General features: G+C 38.4%; 1 protein-coding gene across 1 annotated transcript in view; it reads left to right on the plus strand.

The window, feature by feature from the left end:
- Positions 1-20,860, plus strand: part of LOC126412734 (ribosome production factor 2 homolog) — a 42,786-nt gene that overhangs the window by 14,242 nt on the left and 7,684 nt on the right. Inside the window, exons 3-5 of the mRNA XM_050082465.1 lie at positions 6,137-6,296; positions 11,106-11,385; positions 11,658-11,802. Of these exons, the coding sequence (XP_049938422.1) occupies positions 6,137-6,296; positions 11,106-11,385; positions 11,658-11,802 (585 nt within the window). The remainder of the gene's footprint in view (positions 1-6,136; positions 6,297-11,105; positions 11,386-11,657; positions 11,803-20,860) is intronic.

The following is a 20,860-nucleotide window of genomic DNA, read 5'->3' on the forward strand; positions in this document are numbered from 1 at the left end:
GAGGTGTGCTTGCTTGGGTGAGTGAATGGTGTGTGTTTCTCTTTTTTCAGAAAAGGCTGTGGCTGAAAGCTTATGTATAAGTTATGCCTCTCGGCATATACAGAGTGACTAGAAACAGTCTGAAAAGCTTGTAAGGGTCTTGCAGGGGAGGCTGTGCTGAGAAGTAATTGTTAAGAAAAAATTTTATATGTTACGCTGTTTCCGAGTTATTTAGCATTGAAGTTTGCCAGTCAGATCGTCGCATGTGCAAATTCAAGCAACCTGCCAGAGACAATGTTGCCAGACTTGTTTTTCATTTGGTTTCCTCAAGCTGAACAAACATAACTTTTGCTCACCTACCTTAAATTTATCACTTCTGAAAAAGGCACATTTTAACTGGTAATGGGCATTTGAACAAGTGGTAACTCGTGGACCCTATGATGTCTGTGCATTACTTTATTTTAGCCCATACAAGTACTTGAATTTGCACGTGCATGCAAAGACTTGATTGGCTAACATCAGTGCTAATTAATTCACAAATTGTGCAACATATTGAATATTTTTTTGTAACAATTATTTCTCAGTGCTACTTGGCCTGCGATACCCTCACAAGGTTTTCAGACTGTTTCTGACCACTTTGTTGTGTTTCTCCTTACAACCACGAAATAACTATGAAGTGTGTGCCACAATGATTTAAATGCTGGTTCAAAAACTGTATTATTTGCTAATGAATCAAGTATACTACTCAAGGGTCTAAACTCAGCCTTAATAGACAGCTGGGATGACACCTGAACAAGCTGTTCTTACAGTCAATCTCGTTATTTCTGTGTACTCTTTTGTCTGTGGATGTTATAATTTTGATACTGAAGGCAGGCCATCAGTAACCTTAAAAATAAAGTAATAATTGGTAGACAGACAGAGGAAAGAGAAATGATTACTGTTGATGTATTGAACTTTTTTTCAAACAGAAGCTATTCACATTGGCACTTCATCACTTAAGCTGTGGTGTGAAAGGTCTGTTTTTGATGGATCATAAAACATTCTTTTGTTGCAAAGAAATGGGACTGTTTGGTTGCGTAACAGTAATTATTACTATTGTATTTGCTTGTTCACGTTCATCGTTTTGTCATTTTGGTGAGAGGAAATCTGCCCTCAATCACCATATTCATTATGGCTATTGTTTATCATGTAAGTAATAACAATTTACAGTTACTGTGATTCTGAATATAAAGAATATGATCAATAAAGTTCATTATCCATGGCACAACAGCAGATCTCATACATCCAAAATAACCATAAATACAAACTGAAGCTTTTATACCTATGTCCGTAAAAGAGCAGAAACACAATGTTCAAAAATTTTCAGTTAGTAACAGTTACTTTACCCTATTCCTCCATAAATAATTATCAATATCTATACAAGGACAGATTCTTTGCTGATTGGAACAGTTAACAGAGCTAGGATAAAGGCAGCCACCCACCTGTAGCTAATTAATTGATTGATTGTTTTATTGGTCCGTTTCATGATTTTTGTACATACTTACAAACTGATATTGCAGGGATAAATTTTTGTGAGATGATGAAACAACCTGAATTTATGTGATAATTACGAATTTATGAGGGTGGTTTGAAAAGTTCTGATGGAGCCATATCAGGTGAATGAGGCAGGTGTGGCAACAATTTGTACCTTAGTTCGTGTAATTTTGGCTTGGTGACGGCACATGTGTGCAGCACGCATTGTCTTGATGGAAGATGACTTTCTTCCTTGCTAAACCTGGCCTTTTTTCACGTATCTTTTGGTGCAATTTGTCCAGGAGGTCAGCATAGAATTCTCCAGTAATTGTTTGCCCAGTGGGGAGATAATCTACAAACAGAATCCCCTTCGTATCCCAGAACACTGATTCTGTGGCCTTTCCCGCCGAAGGAATTGTCTTTGCTTTCTTTGGTGGAGGAGAATCAGCATGTTTCCACTGCTTTGACTGTTTTGTCTCTGGCGTAAAGTAGTGCACCCAAGTTTCATCTTTAGTCGCAAACCAGCACAAAAATTTTTCCAGAATGAGATTTTCACTCTGCAGCGGAGTGTGCGCTGATACGAAACTTCCTGCCAGATTAAAACTGTGTGCCGGACCGAGACTCGAACTCGGGACCTTTGTCTTTCACGGGCAAGTGCTCTACCAACTGAGCTACCCAAGCACGACTCACGCCCTTTCCACATAGCTTCACTTCCGCCAGTACCTCATCTCCTACCTTCCAAACTTTACAGAAGCTCTCCTGCGAAAAAATCTTGTTCGTTTCTCCTAAAACAGGCCAAACATTGTTCCAATATGTCCATTCTCATGCATTTTTAATCCACTGTCAAGAGTTGCGGCACCCATCTTGCAGATATTTTTTTCATTTCTAATTCTTCAGTTAAAATGTGATATACCCTTTCAGATTACGTCTGACAAGCATGAGCAATTTCACGCTCTTTCAGTTGGTGATCTTCCATGACCATTTTGTGCACTTTTGCAATGATTTCTGGAGTAGTGACACATCTTCGCTGGCCACTGCATGGATCATCATCTAAGCTCTTCCAACCAAATTTAAATTCATTTGTCCTCTTGGCAACAGTTGAATATGAAGAAGCTGAGTCCCCCAGTGTATTCTGGAAATTGGCATGAATGTCCTTTGCTTTCATACCTTTCTTTATAAAAGTACTTAATTACTGCTTGAAGCTCAATTTTTTTCCATCTTCGCAAATCGCTATGCGGGAACAACAACAGAGGCACATCAACACCACAGCTCTTCCAGGAGCACTGATGTGGCATGTGTTTACTGGCAGCAGGTCAATGAATATAAACTGAACAACTCATCGCACTAGCGCTGATCTCTCATGGTGATTGCGAGAACTTTTCAACCACCCTCGTGTATCTATTACAATATAAATAAGTTTATATACATAAAACTGTGAAAAAATGCATACATTCATATTACTGTCTTCACGCTCTTCTCAAGAACAGTTTTCTGGTTGAAAAGCAAGAGGCTCCATGTCAGGGTGGTTTTCGCTCGGGTCGCTCTACCACTGATGATCTTGTGTCCCTCGAATCAGCTATCTGAACAGCCTTTTCCAGACGCCAACACCTGGTTGCCGTCTTTTTTGATTTATGAAAAGCGTATGACACGACCTGGCAACATCATATCCTTGCCACATTGTACAGCTGGGGTCTCTGAGGCCTGCTCCTGATTTTTATCCAGAATTTCCTGTCACTTCATACTTTCTCTGTCCAAGTTGGTGCCTCCCATAGTTCCATCCATATCCAGGAGAATGGTGTCCCGCAGGGCTCTGTATTGATTGTATCTCTACTTTTAGTTGCCATTAATGGTCTAGCAGCAGCTGCAGGGCCATCCGTCTCACCCTGTCTGTATGCAGACAACTTCTGCATTTCGTACTGCTCCACCAGTACTGGTGTTGCTAAGCGGCACCTGCAGGGAGCCATCTACAAGGCACAGTCATGGGCCCTAGCCCACAGCTTCCAGTTTGCGGCTGCAAAGTTGTGTGTTATGTACTTCTGTCGGCATTGTCCGTTCATCTGGAACCAGAACTTCACCTTAATGACGATCCACTCACTGTATTGGAGACATCGATTGTTAGGACTGGTTTTCGAAGCCAGATTGACTCGGCTTCTTTACCTTCGTGAGCTTAAGCGGAAGTGCTGGCAGCACCTCAGTGCCCTCTGCTGTCTGAGCAACACCAACTGGGATGCAGATCACTCTACGCTACTGCAGCTCTACAGAGCCCTTGTTCAATCGGCCTTGACTATGGGAGTCTGTTTTATGGTTCGGCGGCACTCTCAGCGTTGCGTTTACTCAACCCAGTGCACCACTGTGGCGTTTGCCTAGCGACAGGAGCTTTTAGGAAGAGTCCGGTGACCAGCATCCTGGTGGAGGCCGGTGTACCTCCATTGAAGGTTAGGCATGTACAACTGCTGGACAGTTATGTTGCACATGTTCATAGTTCTCCTGCACATCCGAATTAATGTCTCCTCTTCCCACCTATGGCGGTTCACCTCCTGCATCGGCAGCCCAGGTCAGGACTTCCAATTGCAGTTCGTGTCCAATCCCTTCTTTCCGAACTGGAATCCTTGCCTTTACCACCTATACTTGAGGTCCATTCACGTACACCTCCATTGTGTACACCTAGGCCGCAGCTTCATCTGGACCTTTCACATGGCCCTAAGGACTCAGTTAATCCTGTGGCTCTCCACTGCCACTTCCTCTTGATTCTTAACATGTACCTAGGCCATGAAGTGGTTTACACTGACGCTCGAAGACTTAGTGAACAGCATTCCTTGCCCGAGCTGGTGGCTACATCTCGTGCTTTTCAGCACATCTGTTCATGCCCTGGGGAGTCATTTTTTCTGTGTACCGACACCTTGAGCAGCTTACAAGCTATTGACCAGAGCTACCCTTGTCATCCTTTGGTAGCAACCATCCAGGAGTCCATCTATGCCCGGGAACGGTCCAGTCGTTCAGTGATGTTTGTCTGGACCCCAGGTCATGTCGAGGTCACGGGCAACAAACTTGTCGACAGGCTACATGAAAACCACTTATGGAGATCGACTTCTCTGCAGCTGACCTGCATTCAGTACTGCGCCCCAAGTTTTTTCGGCTTTGCGAGGTGAAATGGCATAACCTCAGTATGCACAACAAACTGTGTGCCATTACGGCGACTACGAATGTGTGGAAGACCTCCACGCGGGCCTCTCACAGGGACTCTGTGGTTCTCTGTTGGCTCCGAATTGGCCACGCTTGGGTGGCACATGGCTACCTCCTGCGCCTTGATGACCCACCTCAGTGTTAGTGCGGCACCCGACTGATTGTGGCCCATATCTTGGTGAGCTGTCCTTTGGCTGCCCTGCGACGGACTCTTCCATTACCAGACTCGTTGCCTTTAAGTTTAGCTGACAATGCCTCATCAGCTAATTTAGTTTTACGTTTTATATGTGTGGTGGGTTTTATCGTTCTGTATAAGTTTCCGCACATGTTCTTTGTCCCTTTGTGTTCTCCACTCCAATGTTTTTAGGCTGGATGTTTTAATATGTCGCATAGTGGCTGGCTTTTCCTTTTTATTCTCGCGGTCAGCCAGACACAGTCATCTGCTCTCTTGTTTTATCCCTTCTACCTGTTTCTTTTCCTGTTTTGTCCATAGTAGTGTTGGTTGTCCTTCTGTCATTCTTCTGGTTGTTCCATTCTCCTGTTATTGTGCTGTACGTCTCCTTTCTTTTCTTGTTTCCCTTGTGTAATTATTTTACCGGGAACTAGGGACCGATGACCTCTTAGTATGGTCATCCCCCCACCCCCCTCCTTTAAACCAACCAACCATCTTTTGTTAGCAGCGCCATATGAGTCAGGCAGGTTTTGTCCTTCTGATCTGCTCCTCTTTCCACAGTGTTGTTACTTCACAGGAGACTTCATTTGCGTTCTAGCTGCTGCTTGCCCATCTTCTGTGAAAGCAGAGAATAAAAGCTTGGCTGACAGTACCTTGGAGGTAAAGTTTATTTTCTGCATAAAATGTATTGAGTTCCATGCAGTAGCTGGGCTCTTTCTGATACTTTTCCATCACATTTGAAAAAAGGTGAAAGACAGAATTTAGTCGTTCATTTATTAGATGCTCAGTAGATAGTTTTCATGAATAAATGCATTGGAGATTTCCAAGAGACTCACACCAATTACTCTCACATCCAGGTGCTAAAGGCACAGGGTAAGAACCAAGTCTACTGGTATCTTTTATTTGTTTTTATTTACAGCAGTTGGTTTTCAATTATAAGAAAATTCTCCGTTGCTCAGTGACATAGTGGTGTCCATTGGAAAAGCAACTGACATTCTGAAATAAAAACCTGGAAAGTCAAATTACTGTATCAGCAAAACTAAGTATCATTTTATGTACAATCTGGTATTCATTATTCATAAAATAGAATACTGGTATCTTCTTCGGGGCTGCCAAACACGTTTGTCAAACAAACAAGTAAATAGACTTTCATTTAATAGTAAAGATAGAACTAATCCCCTAAGAAGATACCAAAATAAATTGCCCACAAAAGTATCATTATTTTAGATTTTCATTTTCTAATAGTTTTTGTTATATGTTTGTTATTTAATTGTTATTTTTTGGTTTCAGTATGCAATGAAAAAACCTCAAGCAGTTATGTTAAGTAAGAAGCACGATATCCTGCCATTTGAAAACATTGTTCCTGTTGAAGATTTTGCAAGGAAGTATAACACAAATCTTTTCGTGTTTGGTTCACATAATAAGAAGAGACCTAATAATTTAGTGTTAGGTTTGTATCCATGCTAATTTGTATCAATTAATAATATTTGTGGGAAAGTAAAATGGATCATTGGACTTGTCGTTTAGTGTTGTGTTCAGAATTGGTGTGAGCACATATTTGTGCTAATGAAATATAATTCAAAAATGGACTTAACTTATTTTATCTGTCACTGAAGTATCAAGAGGAAGGAAGAGCCTGTGGCAGTTCTGCCTCTTACACAATAGATACCTATATAAATATACATACAGGGTTACTTTCCCTGGGCAACCCTATTGCAAATTTTTTTGCCATAGGGTTGCCCAGGGAAAGTAAAATTTGCAATTTAATTATGAGAAACTGGAATAGGTGGAAGACCGATAAACACACAAACAAACCGTGATATTTGAAAGTATCTTCTTCAGCAGGAGTAAATGACATGGATAAAATAAATATAAAAGTAAAGAAAGGCCATTCAGTTTTTTCTTTCTCATTCAGGTGTTGGATAGAAGGAAAAAGTCACTCTGACTGTAGTCCTCCTCTGAATGAAGGGTCTCTCTCTCTTTTTTTCGTCCACATATTCTCCTCCTTGGCACAGAGTTAACAGCATCTTCTTTTTTCCTCTTTGATCTGAATTGCTTTTCTTTTCTTAAATGTTACACACACACAGAATAAAACCTAATTTAAAAAGTGTTTTATTTGCAGTAACATTCTCCTCATGGAATACAAACTAAAGCTCTGCAGCAATATGTACTTCAGTTTAAAATGAAATTTATGTGACAGTGCTTGTTATAACAGTGAGTATAAATGAAATTAATCGTTATCAACACTACCATTCTAAATGCATTGTACTTCTTTTGTGGCCAATGTAGCACAGCAATTACTTGTTTAATTCCTCAAGTGGTTATCATCATTTAAGTTCCTTATTGACTCACATTTATTCTAGAACTTTATTTTCCAGTGAGAATTCACATAATTTAACATATTGTATTCATGATACCTTTGCAAAACAAAACCAAAACCCAAATAATATTGAGATAGCAAATAATTCTGCCCATAAATATATAATAATTACCAGTAGCCTGGCCTTCTACTTTTTATTCACTTCATCATTTGTGATAGTTTGAAAAGAGAATCATAAATCACACTGTTATGGATTAAGACTTTTCTCCAGTTTGAGTGACAAAGCTGCTGTCAGAGTGGCATCTGTTTGGCACGATTATGTCACTGGCCATTAAAACTTGGTTTTCCTTTCTGTATTTCTCCATTAACATAACTCTGGTTTGGAATGTGCATAATACAAAATTTATTCGGCCTGTTACTATATATTTATTTATATTTTGTTTCTGAATCCTGCAAGTGTGAAGAAATTCACAGTGTAACAAGTTAAAGACAGTTATTGTATTGTGCTTGTTTTATGAGTGATGGACCTTGTTGAGGATTTCTTTTCTACATTCATACTGTTTTAGAGTTACTCTTGAAAATCCTGTGGTCGATCGGTAACTTTTTTGTGTTAATTGCAACCTGTTTAATCTGCACTTTCATGAGAATCAAATCAAAGTGAACAATTGAGTAGTTGGTAGATTATCATACATAACCATGACTTTGCCATTTTATTTATTTGTGTTTTAAGTAGCTACCCATTGAGGTGTCTATGAGATGTTGCATGAAAGGATAAGTATCCACCATTGCCCATTGCTTCAGTTAATGCAACATTTGATTTAAATTAAAAATATGTAAAACAAAATCTAGATATTCTAGCAGCAAAGAAGCTTTTATTGAAAAATAAAGAAATATTATATGTCTTCCTAATTATATAGGTTATCTTTTTCCATTGTTGTCTTCCTAAGGAATTGTTTTGTCTCTGTGAAGTTCTTAAGAGCTCGTTAATCTATTTTGACACTAATGTTTTGTGTAATAAGTTTGTCAGTTTGTTCTTCTTATCCAAAGACACGGAACTGATTTTCTTGCTGTTTGTTATCACAGTATGACCAGGTGGCTTATAAATTCCATTTGCAGCAAGAAGAGCAGTCATGGATTGTCCCACTGAAAACAGTCAATGTATACAATAATTTCTAGATGATGACCAGTTTCACAACAAGTTGAAAATTCTTAATCTTCTATTCTTATATTTTCATATCATGATAAGTTTTAAAATATTTCAGATTATGCCATTTTAGAATTCACAGTAACTTTTTTTATCATCTTTAAACTATGGAGTTTCATAAAAGGCATCTGTTCACAAACTGACTAGTCATTACCAACACAGTTGCATTGTTCTCAGTCTTGATAATGTGCCTGTTGACAACTTAGTGCCTCAGATGTACAGTGAGCTGTTACTTTTTCTCCTTCCATTATTTACATATCAAACACCTAAAAAATGGTAAAGCAACTGGCAGTGACAGCATCCCAGCTGAGATACTAAAATATGGAGGAGAAGCATTGCACAGACGTTTAGTTCATCTGATACAGATGATCTGGTAAACAGAGAACATTCCAACAGAGTGGAGAGAATCAATAAGTGTCCCTGTACATAAATATCATATCTTGTTTATTGCTATACCACTTAAAACCATGTGCAGAAAATCTAATTAGGGGTTATCAAAATGGCTTCCACAAAAACAGATCCACTACTGACAACATATTTGCACTCAAATCAATAAATGAAAAAGTTTGTGAATATAAACAAAAAATACATTATCTGTTCATCGATTTCATGAAAGCTTATGACTCCATCCATAGACAAAGCTTGTGGAATCTGATGACTGAATTTGGTTTCCCAATTAAATTGATAATAAATGCAAAGTATGCATGGATGGAAATACAAGCAGGGTTTTACTATATGGATTAAAGTCTGACCATTTTAAAAATAAAATTGGGTTAAGACAAGGAGATGCTTTGGCCCCCCTTCTCTTCAATATAGCTTTAGAAAGAGTTGTGAGGAAACTCAAACTGGTACCTGTTGGGATCCTCCAAGAAAGCAAAATTAACGTGTTAGTATATGCAGGCCACATAGTGCTCATTGGAAACAGTGAAATAGAGATTAAGCAATTATTTGTGGAGCTTGCAACAGAAGCATCAAGATTTGGCGTGAAAGAAAAGACGAGAAAACAAAATACATGATAGTTTAAAGATGTAGAGATCAATGGGATAACCAATCACATCTAATAGTTGGTGGACACAAATTGGAGCGTGTTGAACAATTGAACAAAATAAGAGACAGGTGGAAATAAAAGCGAGACTGCAAAATGCTAACCGAGCCTATTACGCAATACAAAACCTCTTAGGGTCCAAACTGCTGACTAGGAAAACTAAAAGAAAGTTATAAAACACAATCATCAGACTAGTTCTGATCTGTGGGGCAGAAACATGGAGCTAATGAAAACAGAACACCACCATTTACAAGTATTTGAGAATAAAGTTTATAGAAAAATCTGTGGTCCATATTATGACAATGAATCACAATGCTGGAAGAGAAGATACAACATAGAAATCCACGAGCTATCGCAACAACCAACGATAGTAAACATAATAAATGCTAGAAGACTGCAATGGGCTGGACATCTGATGAGAATGAAAGAAGATAAAATTGTGTTAAGAATATTCTGGGAGAAGCCATATGGCAAAAGACCAAGGGGGAGACTCAGGAGTATTTGGCACAATGGAATTGATTGCAATGTGAAAGATTGGGAATAAATAGCTGGTAAGAGGCAGCATAAGACAGGAGCATCTTGAGAAATCATGTGAGATCGGCACAGGGGCTTCAGGTCCCTTAGAAGTCTAATACTACTACTATTACTGTTAATATTCCACCAAGGACTTTCTTTCCATTGCCACATTTATTAATATAGTTGATATTCAATATTAATGTAAGAACATTAATAACCACATCACTCAAATGTCATCATTGTCAGTTTGGTAGTGTGTATTTTAGGAACAAATGCCATAAAAATATTCCTTCTGTAAATAAAATTTCCTGTGAAATGGCAGCAGAAAAAAAGATATATAGGCCACAAGATGGAAGTAGGGATTGGTAGCCATCATGGCCATAAAGATTTGCATTGTTTATCACTGTTCAGTAATATTAGCAAGATGTTGAATTTTGTCCTCCAAACAGTGAAAACATCTGATTTGAAGTCTGAATCCAAAAGGTGAAACCAGAATGAATAACTTACAGTCAATTCCACATGAAAAGGCCACACTCTGGGCAATAGCACTGTGGTCAAGACTGGACTCTTATTCAGAAGAAACAGAGTTCAAACACTCACCCTGCCTTACCAATAAAGATTTTCCATTATTTCCCTAAATCACTTACAGTGAATGTAGAAATAGTTGTGTAAACAATCCATGACAACTTTATTTTTTCCAAAAGTTCTAATGCTCATCTCTAATGATTATGGTGAGACATTAAACTTTTTATATTCCTACCTTCATTCTGTCATCAAGAACTAAATCATTTTTACATACACATACATGGATACCCATCACAATGAAACAGATATTCTGGGCAAGAAAGTGGTAGGCAAGCTTTGGATAAGATCTTAGATATTTTTCTTTTCCATACCACATTTTTACCATCCTGTATTCCTTAAATGATTTTTCCTGTCATGAAATAACTAAAGTCAATATCAAAACAACTGATCACTGGCAACCATATGTAATTTATTCCCCAAAAATTTGCTTGACAGGAACACAAAGAAGATTCCCATTCCCCCCGGGTGCCTTCTATAAAAACTGGATACAAATCTTATGTTAATTGCAAACATTTCTTTTCTCTTTTTAAGTAGAACTGTTGTGAAAAGCATCAGTTTGGATGTATGTTTCAATTTCTGAAATTTTCAGGTCGCATGTATGATCATCATCTTTTGGACATGGTTGAATTGGGCATTGATTCATTCAAAAGTATCCACGATTTTAAAACTGTGAAACCAATGCTGGGTATCAAACCATGTATCTTATTTGTGGGAGAGCTCTTCGAGCATAATTATGAGTTCAGAAGAATAAAGAATCTGCTGGTTGATCTTTTCCACAGGGAAAATGTAGAAGCAATCCGTTTGCAAGGTCTAGAACATGTTATAATGTTTACAGCTGTTGAAGATAAGCTCTACTTTAGAAGTTATAGGTAGGTATTTTTTAACTTCTAATTTGGATTTGTTTTTACACTTCACATTTTATTTAATGTATTATGTAGCACTTCTTTGTGTGTGTTAAATAATATTTGCTCATTGATTTATAATGTTTCAAAGTATCTAACTTTATTATTCATGATATATTTATGATGTTTTAATTCCAGAAATATTATTCAGAATTTAAAAAGTAATTGTATTGAGTGTCAGTTCTTTTATCAACATGACAGCCACAGAGCACAATAAAGGAACACAACTTTTGTTGCAGGATATTATTGAAAAAGTCTGGAACACGAATTCCACGAGTTGAGGTGGAAGAAGTTGGTCCGTCTGTAGATTTCAAATTGAGAAGAGTGAAATTAGCTTCTGATGACCTATTCAAGTTATCTTGCAAAAAGCCAAAGGAACTTAAGGTATTGTGCCAGTTCAAAAGTTAATGTATAATGTATGCATAGATGTATGTCCCTAATTAATAATGTAATAACTCAATCTAGGATTTTTACATGCAAAATTGTGCGACATTTCAGTCGTAAAATTCCAATTCTAAATGCAAATTTTTACTAGCGATCTCACTTAGGTCACTTAATTATCAGGTTCCCAAAACAATTCACTCATAATTTTGTATTTTGTTTTTAAATGTTAATTCAATATTCTTGTTCATTACCAAGTCTTCCACATCAAGGTTTTCAGCTATAGTTTCCTCGAACAATGCCCTCAAGTGCATCATTCATGTCTTTCAAAATGTCCACTCTGTTGCTTTTTGAAACCATTGCTCCAGTCGTCTCATGAGTGTCGTCAGGAAGTAGACGTGTCTGTGTATGACGTAAAGTTCATACATGTACTGACTGTTTTAGTGGGACCCCTGAATAGAGAACAAGTGAAACCCATGCTTTCATCAACTTGCTTTAGTAAGTGAACAGACAGTGCCATAATGATGCAAAGTTTTCTGTTTTCTGTAGTGGCCTCATGGAGTGAAATATGGTTAAGACTGGTGCTTACAGATTAAGTTTCTTACATGTTACTTGCTGTCTGTGTTCTGTAACTTAAAACTCCCTATAAATAATTTATGAGTGTAGAGTGCCACACACTGAATATGAAAGCATTGAGTCACTGACAGCACACGAAAAGAATGAAAGCTTGATAGCTTTTGCCAACACAGTGTGAGTGCATAGGTGTTAAGTTTGTGAGACACTAAATGAGAAATATTTGTAAGTGAACAAATTTGTGTCTTGCTTTCAGAAAATCTTGAAAACAGCTCTGCCAGAATACACAGTTACATCATACACATTACCATACTTCCTTTACCACTCCCCTCCTATAATCACTAGTTGAGACATGGGGACGAAAACTGAGTTGTATACCTCTAATAATTTTCATGATGTTCACAGTTTTTGCTGTTTTGCCAGGCTATTTTTCAGGTGTAAAAAAGGCTAAAGAACTATCAGCTTAACAAGGAGTGCAAGATGAAGTTAATGTTGTACAAGATTCTCCTCATTCCTGACGATATATATGAGACATCTGCTAGTAGTTTCATTCAAAATAATGTAAACTGAACCTTGTATATATATGATGAAGGTGGATATTGTTAAAGTACTCTCATAGAGATCAGACTTTCCAGTACATTGTTCTAGATACAATTTTATAAGATGTTCATTGAACTTGGAAACAACATAATAGTAATGCCTCCACGGTGCCATAAAAATTCAGGTCTCTTTTTTTACGTGAAGATGCCAGTGGTTCACCAATAAACTGCTGTTTCACTGTACCATTGCTATCCTGTAGTTCCTTGTTCGTAGAACTTTCTACATGCCGCTGAACTTGATTTCATTGGTGGTATTCATCAGTATTGTTAGTGACATTACTTATAACAGTTATGTCACTCAGAATACTGTAACCACCAAACTGTATAAGAATTTCATATGTTTTCCCAGTGACCATTTAGGATTTTGGCATCTTGGCTGCAGATACAACAGTAATTAAACAAATCGAACAGCAGTACAAATCACACAAGCTACATGCACCACTGTATGTGACATTCTGAACACCAAACTGCTTCTGCTTATGTAATGGCCGTGAGACAGGCACCCAGCAGGTAATTAGTGCAGTGGTCGTGGCTGTAACTGATGCACTTAAGTAGTGTGCATTGCTTGGAATTTTCGAAATTATTCCCATAAATAATTGAGATGGACATAATTCTACTCCGTTTGATTTTTGTTTTAGTGATTGATTTATTTGGTTTTATCAATTTTCTTTTGTATACCTTACTTTGGTTAATTTTTTATTCCTGATGGTGTGATGGTAGTGTTTTACATTGCAATATTTCATTTCTTTTTTGTTATACATAAAATGTCAAAACATTTCTGCAGAAACTATCATGGTAGCTTTTCTATTTCTTTTAGATGAACAGCTGTTGTCTAAACAGACAATTTTATAATGAAAATAAAGTCTCTAGAAAGATAAGAATATTGCTGAATATTTTCCTCTCATAATGGCAATGAACACGAGTGAGTGAGAAGAGGTGAAGGATGACAAGGAGCTAGCTACTGAGCTTCGAGGCTTCAGAATGTCAGACAGTGCATCCGGCGATGTTAACAATTTCTGGTAGAGACATATGGGTGTTTCAGATGAGAAAACTATAATATAGGCCTGATCTCAACAGCGTGATTAATTATTGAGAATTCCTGGAGGCATGGTGCTACTTAAGGTAGAGATATAACAAGGAAGAAAGGTATACAACTTGAAAACATCTTGGGTAATACATTAGCCATTCAGAGAATTATACAAAAGCATTGAAAGTCGGCCATTGAAATATTGCTGATATATGCAGTTCATTAGTTGTTGTTGTTGTTGTCTTGAGTCCTGAGACTGGTTTGATGCAGCTCTCCATGCTACCCTATCCTGTGCAAGCTTCTTCATCTCCCAGTACTTACTGCAACCTACATCCTTCTGAATCTGCGTAGTGTATTAATCTCTTGGCCTCCCTCTACGATTTTTACCTTCCACGCTGCCCTCCAGTGCTAAATTTGTGATCCCTTGATACCTCAGAACATGTCCTACCAACCGGTCCCTTCTTCTTGTCAAGTTGTGGCACAAACTCCTCTTCTCCCCAATTCTATTCAATACCTCCTCATTATTTATGTGATCTACCCATCTAATCTTCAGCATTCTTCTGTAGCAGCACATTTCTAAAGCTTCTATTCTCTTCTTGTCAAAACTATTTATTGTCCATGTTTCACTTCCATACATGGCTACACTCCATACAAATACTTTCAGAAACGACTTCCTAACACTTAAATCTATACTCGATGTTCACAAATTTCTCTTCTTCAGAAACGATTTACTTGCCATTGCCAGTCTACATTTTATATCTTCTCTACTTCGACCATCATCAGTCATTTTGCTCCCCAAATAGCAAAACTCCTTTACTACGTTAAGTGTCTTATTGCCTAATCTAATTCCCTCAGCATCACCCGACTTAATTTGACTACATTCCATTATCCTCGTTTTGCTTTTGTTGATGTTCATCTTATATCCTCCTTTCAAGACACTGTCCATTCCGTTCAACTGCTCTTCAAAGACCTTTGCTGTCTCTGACAGAATTACAGTGTCACTGGCAAACCTCAAAGTTTTTATTTCTTCTTCATTAGTGGTGATTAAAAATATTTATTCTTGATCAGATATAGCAGAATTTCAGAATGACCCTCCCGCGTAACACCCCACTTCAGATTCAGTGGGCCAAATCTGTCCAACTGATTTACTTGTTGGCACTGCAGTCCTAGTAGAACCTCGATCTCTTCTGTCACCTGTATCTATTTTTCTCTGTCCATTGTTTTCCTTCCCTAGTTCGTGACTCCCATTGCTTTGAGGTCCTATTCCATATCTTCCAACCACCTTTCCCTGGATCTTGCTCTTCTCCATGTCCCCTTCGGCTTTCGTATAAACACTTTTGAGTTTCTTTCCTTCTCTGTATGTGACAAGCCTGTTGTATTCTTCCTTGCTTGATTTTCACAATATTCACCTGTCCAAATGGTATATGTAGTTATGCGTTTGTCCTTTTCTCAAGATTTTTTTCTTGCTTACTGCCCTAAATACATGTCTCACAATCTTCTTTCCTATCTCAATAAACAGCCTCCTTCCTTTGTGGTTATCATCCAGCCTTGTAATCCATACATTACACTAGGTCTTAATGCAGTCAAATACATTTTGATTTTCATGTTCCTAGTAACTTTTCTGGACTTGAATATGTTTTGCAAGGTATGATAGTATCAGCTTTCATGCTAACCTTACTTGAATTTGTAGTGCTGTCGTCTTTTCTTCTGTTGTTATCAAACCTAGATATTTAAACTCCTCCACTCTTTGATATTGTTTCTCATTTATTTTTATGAAGCCTCTTCCCTATCCCTAGCAGGATCTTCATGCACTTCCTTTTGTCTTTATTCATTTCCAGTCCTAAGTTCTTTGCTGCTCCAACTAATGCACCATACCCTGAGGTGTCAGAAGTCAAGAGATACTGCCCAATATCATGTCAGACTCCCTTTTGCCCAGGATAGTCAAGCCATTCAACATGGCATAGGCTCAAAAAGTCGTTGGAAGTCCCCTGCAGTAATTGAGCCATTCTGCCTCTATGGCCGTCCATAATTGTGAAAGAGTTGCTAGTGCAGGATTTTGTGCATGAGCTGGCCTTTCATTTACGCCACATAAATGTTTGATGAGATTCATCTGGGTGGCCAAATCATTCACTCGAACTGTCCAGATTGCTCTTCAAACCAATGCCAGACAATTGTGGCATTGCCCATTGTCATCCATAATAATTACATCATTGTTTGGGAACATGAAATCCATGAATAGCTGCAAATGGTCTCCAAGTAGCTGAACATAACCATTTTCAGTCAACAATTGGTTCAGTTGGACCAGAGCACCCAGTCCATTCTGTGTAAACATGGCCCACTCTATTGTGGAGACATGACCAGCTTGCACAGTGCCTTGTTGACAACCTGGGTCCATGGCTTTGTTGGATTTGTGCCACACTTGAACCCTACCACCAGCTCTTACCAACTGAAATTGGGACTCAACTGACCAGGCCACAGTTTTCCAGTTGTCTTGGATACGACTGATATGGTCATGAGCCCAGGACAGGCGCTGCAGGCAATATCAAGTCATTAGCAAAGACGCTCTTACCAGTCGTCTACTGCCACAGCCCATTAACACAACATTTTGCTGCACTGTCCTAATGAATACATTCATTCCATGTTCCACATAGATTTCTGCAGTTATTTCACACAGTGGTACTTGTCTTTTAATACTGACTACTTTTCACAAGTACCGCTGCTCTCGGTTGTTAAGTGAAAGCCATCGGTCACTGCTTTGTCAATGGTGAGAGGTAATGCTTGAAATGTGGTATTCTCAGCATACTCATGACACTGTGGATCTCGGAATATGGAATTCCCTAAGGTTTTCTGAAATGGAATGCCCCATGCGTCTAGCACCAAATACCATTCTGCATTCAATGTCTGTTAATTCCCTTTGTGTGGGTAATCACATTTGAAACCTTTTCAAATGAATCACTGAGTATAAATGACATCTCCATCAATGTGCTGTCCTTTTATACCTTTTGTATGCAATACTACCACCATCTGTATATGTGCACATCACTATCCCATGTCTTTTGTAATGTCAGTGTAATTATCTTCAGAGCTCTGACATTCCTTGCAGTTAATGCTACATCATGAGCATATGCCACCACCTAGACCAGCCCACTAAATGTTGTTCCCCTGTGTCTGTTGACATTTGCCGAATTATCTTCTCTAGTGCTAAATTGAAGAATAACATAGAGATCACATCTCCTTGCCACAGCCTCCTCATTACATGAAACTCTTCTGACAGCTCTTTTTTTTAACTCTGACTTGCAAACTGTTACTTCCATTGTCATTTCCATCAGCCTCACTAATTTTAGTGGTATTCTAAAATCCTTCATTTTTGGAGAATCTTATTTATGTGTAGGCTGTCATATGCTTGTTTAAATTCAGTGAATAACTGATGCAGTTGCTTGTGGTATTTATAAAAACACTTATCTCACTAAAACTTTATGGTCTATTGTGGATCCATATCTCCTAAAACAAGAGTGGTAATCTCCCAATATCCTTCTTCCCCCTACCCCACCCCACATTATAGTCTAGTTGATAAACTCTTAGTAAACACCTTGTACATTGTATCCAAGAGAGTAATCTCGCAGTTGTAGTTGCACTCTTACTTCCCACATTCATTATGTAATGGGCAGATTATTCCCTCATTCCAATCCTTAGGCATTTTATCCGTTATCCACATTTCTTTAATTAATTCATTAACCCCAGCCTCCATCTTCTTCCCCCCCCCCCCCCCCCAAATTGTAATAATTCAATCACTATGCCATCTTGTCCAACTGCTTTATTATTCTTTAAGCTTCAGTCTGGTGATTTGTTGTCCTCCTCATCCAAATTTAATTCTACTTCCAGTTCCAAATGTGGTTCCTTCTCTTCCTCACCTTAGGTTTCATCTCTGTTAACTCCACTCATTACCTCCAACCATTTCCATTGAGCAATTCAGTAACATATTCTTTCCAGCTTTCCAAACCCTTGCTTTTATGTCGAATTAGTTTTCCATCTTTATCCTTATAGAAGACTTCTCTCTGTTGGAATCCTCTCTTCAGTTCTCCAGCTCTTTCATTTAACTTCCATATCTTATTACTGTGTCTCATTTTATCCAACTGCTCTATCTTCCCCTTTCATACTGCCTTTTCTCCACCCAATGTAACTTATCCACTCTTTTACTCTTCCGTCTGTAGTTTCGTGGTGGTAGTCATGTTTTCATAGCAGTATTCGTTGTCTCGCTTCATTTCTCTCTTGGCTTACCAGTGAGGACTCCTGAGCAATCCATTTAATTATTCATCTGTATTTTACCCTCCCCAGCACTTCCTCTATGACTACACTGATGGCTGTTTCAGTATCTCACATTTATGATGCACATCCCCTTTCTTCCTGGTGTTCTTTCTTGTCTCGATAATCTCTTCTAATATCTTCTTGTATTCTTCCTGCTTTTCTTTAATTTGAAAACTTTCTTTTCGTCATCTCTTTTTGTTTCTGGCCAGAGCTCTCATCTGTCTGTCTCTGAACCACACTAGGTATGACATGTGTGTTCATCCACCACTATACCGCTACTAACTTCCATAATGTCTGGTGCATGCAGTTTATCTGCAGTTACATGATCTGTTTGGTTTCTCATAACTCCATCTGGTGATTCCATCTGCCATGTGCTTTTTGCTCATATAATCATCTTGTTCCAACTGGTGAAGTGTGTCAGCCTTAGCCCATTATCATTACTGACTTCATGGAGGCTTTCTTTTCCTATTGTGTTTCTGCTGATCGCACACTTTTACTTGGCCCCTGATCAGAGAATGCTGAGAGCAGAAGCTTGCATTCAGCTCATAGCACATTGGCTGTTGGGACGTCTCACCTCTTTCTCCTAGGACAGCCAGCTTACAGCTACACCTTATAAAAGAAAGAAATTTCTAATGGGTTAATTCATGACAAAAGGGCACAAAATTAAGCATCACCTTAATGTTTGAGTAACTGAAAACAGAAACTTATACTATGAAATATGTATTTTTCTGACAAATGTAAATAATGACTAGGTAAGAGAAAAATTTATGAAACTGGGAGTTGTTTCCACTGCAGTTGTCCGTGGCTGAGTCCATCCGTGAGTTGTCAGATTCAGTGGTGCTGCCTGGATTCATGTTAATATCAGCATTGTCAACAGCAGTTTGCTTAACACCGTCACACCTCCAATAATCCTCCTCCAGCTCTTGCACCTTTTGGAGTAAGATTCCAAATCTTTGCTGTGATAGGCTGATAGGCAGTGTCAGTGAGATTTAATAGGTTTCTAGCAGACGTCTCCCTTGTTGTATTTTGTTCTCTGAATTGTATTTGAATTTGGCCCATGCAAACTCAATTATATTCAAATTGCAAATTTATGGTGGCAGTCTGAATTTGCGGCCTTTACTTGCGCCCAGTTGGTTCATTACATGCAATTTTTCGGAGGGCCAGTTTTGGAGAACTAACTTGTACAGGTCCTCCTCCTGCATGCTGTCATCACATCAGACCCTTTAGTTTGTGGCCACTTGACCAGTGTCGCCTTGGTGTCATATTTGGTCAGTGGTTTATTGACTGCCTGCAATGATATAGTGCATTATGGAAAATAGTGACAGACTATGAAGGTAGATTTGCAAGAACCTTCTCCTCATAACGTTTGTCAAAATTCACGGAACTCACTTGCATACGGTAGTCCCCCTGCAAGGATCTGGCCCAGAACTGGAGCTGTGCTATCTTTAGAAATCGCTTTTTGGAAACGACACATCCTACAATGAGCCTCCTTTAGGCACTTCCCCACACTTGGACACCCACCACCCCTTGACTCTGTCAGCATTTGCCATAGGTTATTTTATTGTCTACCTAGGTCTCGTCAAGATAGAAAATTTATTATGTTTTCCAGAATACTGTGTACACAAAGATCCAACCAATGGATACTAATAACTGTAAGTAAAACAACAAAATCTATCGCATAATGTGAATGATTCTTGCCACACTCCGAGCCTTACGTTTTGTTTATACATCTTGCTACATTACTTCCACACTGGTGCAGACAAACAATAAATATGTACCATCTGATAATGAATCGTTAGGTGGTTCGAAACTGGTAATGGGATGGTAAAAGAATTGAAGAACAAAACAAAAGGCAACTGTTTGCAGCGAGTTCAAGAAATCTTTAGAAAATTTCTGTCCCTGATTCTCTGATATTTCTCATTTCAACTACAAAGCAAGACCACCAGAACACTGTGTCTGGGTGTTCTATTAATAAAAGTCTCTTATTTTGGACCTTCCACTTAAAGCCCATAGACTTCCTTAATTTTGTCAATGAGGTACCACTCCACTTCCAGTTGATTTTACTTCTAAGTACAGGCAGCAATCTGCTTATGGTTAGTACATTCTTCTTACAGGTATAAAATTCTTAGATTGTTTCTCTAATTACCTTTTTATTAAAATCATCGACTGAAGTCAGAATTTCACCACTTTTTCACCAAGAGGAGTAAATGAAAAATAATTCTTAGTAAGTTGGACTGCATTCTGCACAGAATACATCGAAATGAAGTTGTTGTTGATTAGTCATTACAAAGAATTTACTGTTGTGCTTCTGTCAACAACGGTTTGACAGTAATAACAAATGTAGTTTAGAGTATTTTGCAAGTGCAATATGTGTATTGTAATTTTGCTATACATGCAGAGTGCTGAAAGCGGAGGAAATGATGTGATAGGTGGAATACATTCATTCACTCTCAGACGTCAACACACAAAATGTCAAGTTACATGCTGCTAAGAGATGCTGAAGATATTTTGAACAACTGTTTGATGTAATAAATCTGTATTTGCTACATAAAGTATT

The sequence above is a fragment of the Schistocerca serialis genome, chromosome 7 (assembly GCF_023864345.2).
Source record: "Schistocerca serialis cubense isolate TAMUIC-IGC-003099 chromosome 7, iqSchSeri2.2, whole genome shotgun sequence".
In the NCBI taxonomy this organism is placed as follows: Eukaryota; Metazoa; Arthropoda; class Insecta; order Orthoptera; family Acrididae; genus Schistocerca; species Schistocerca serialis.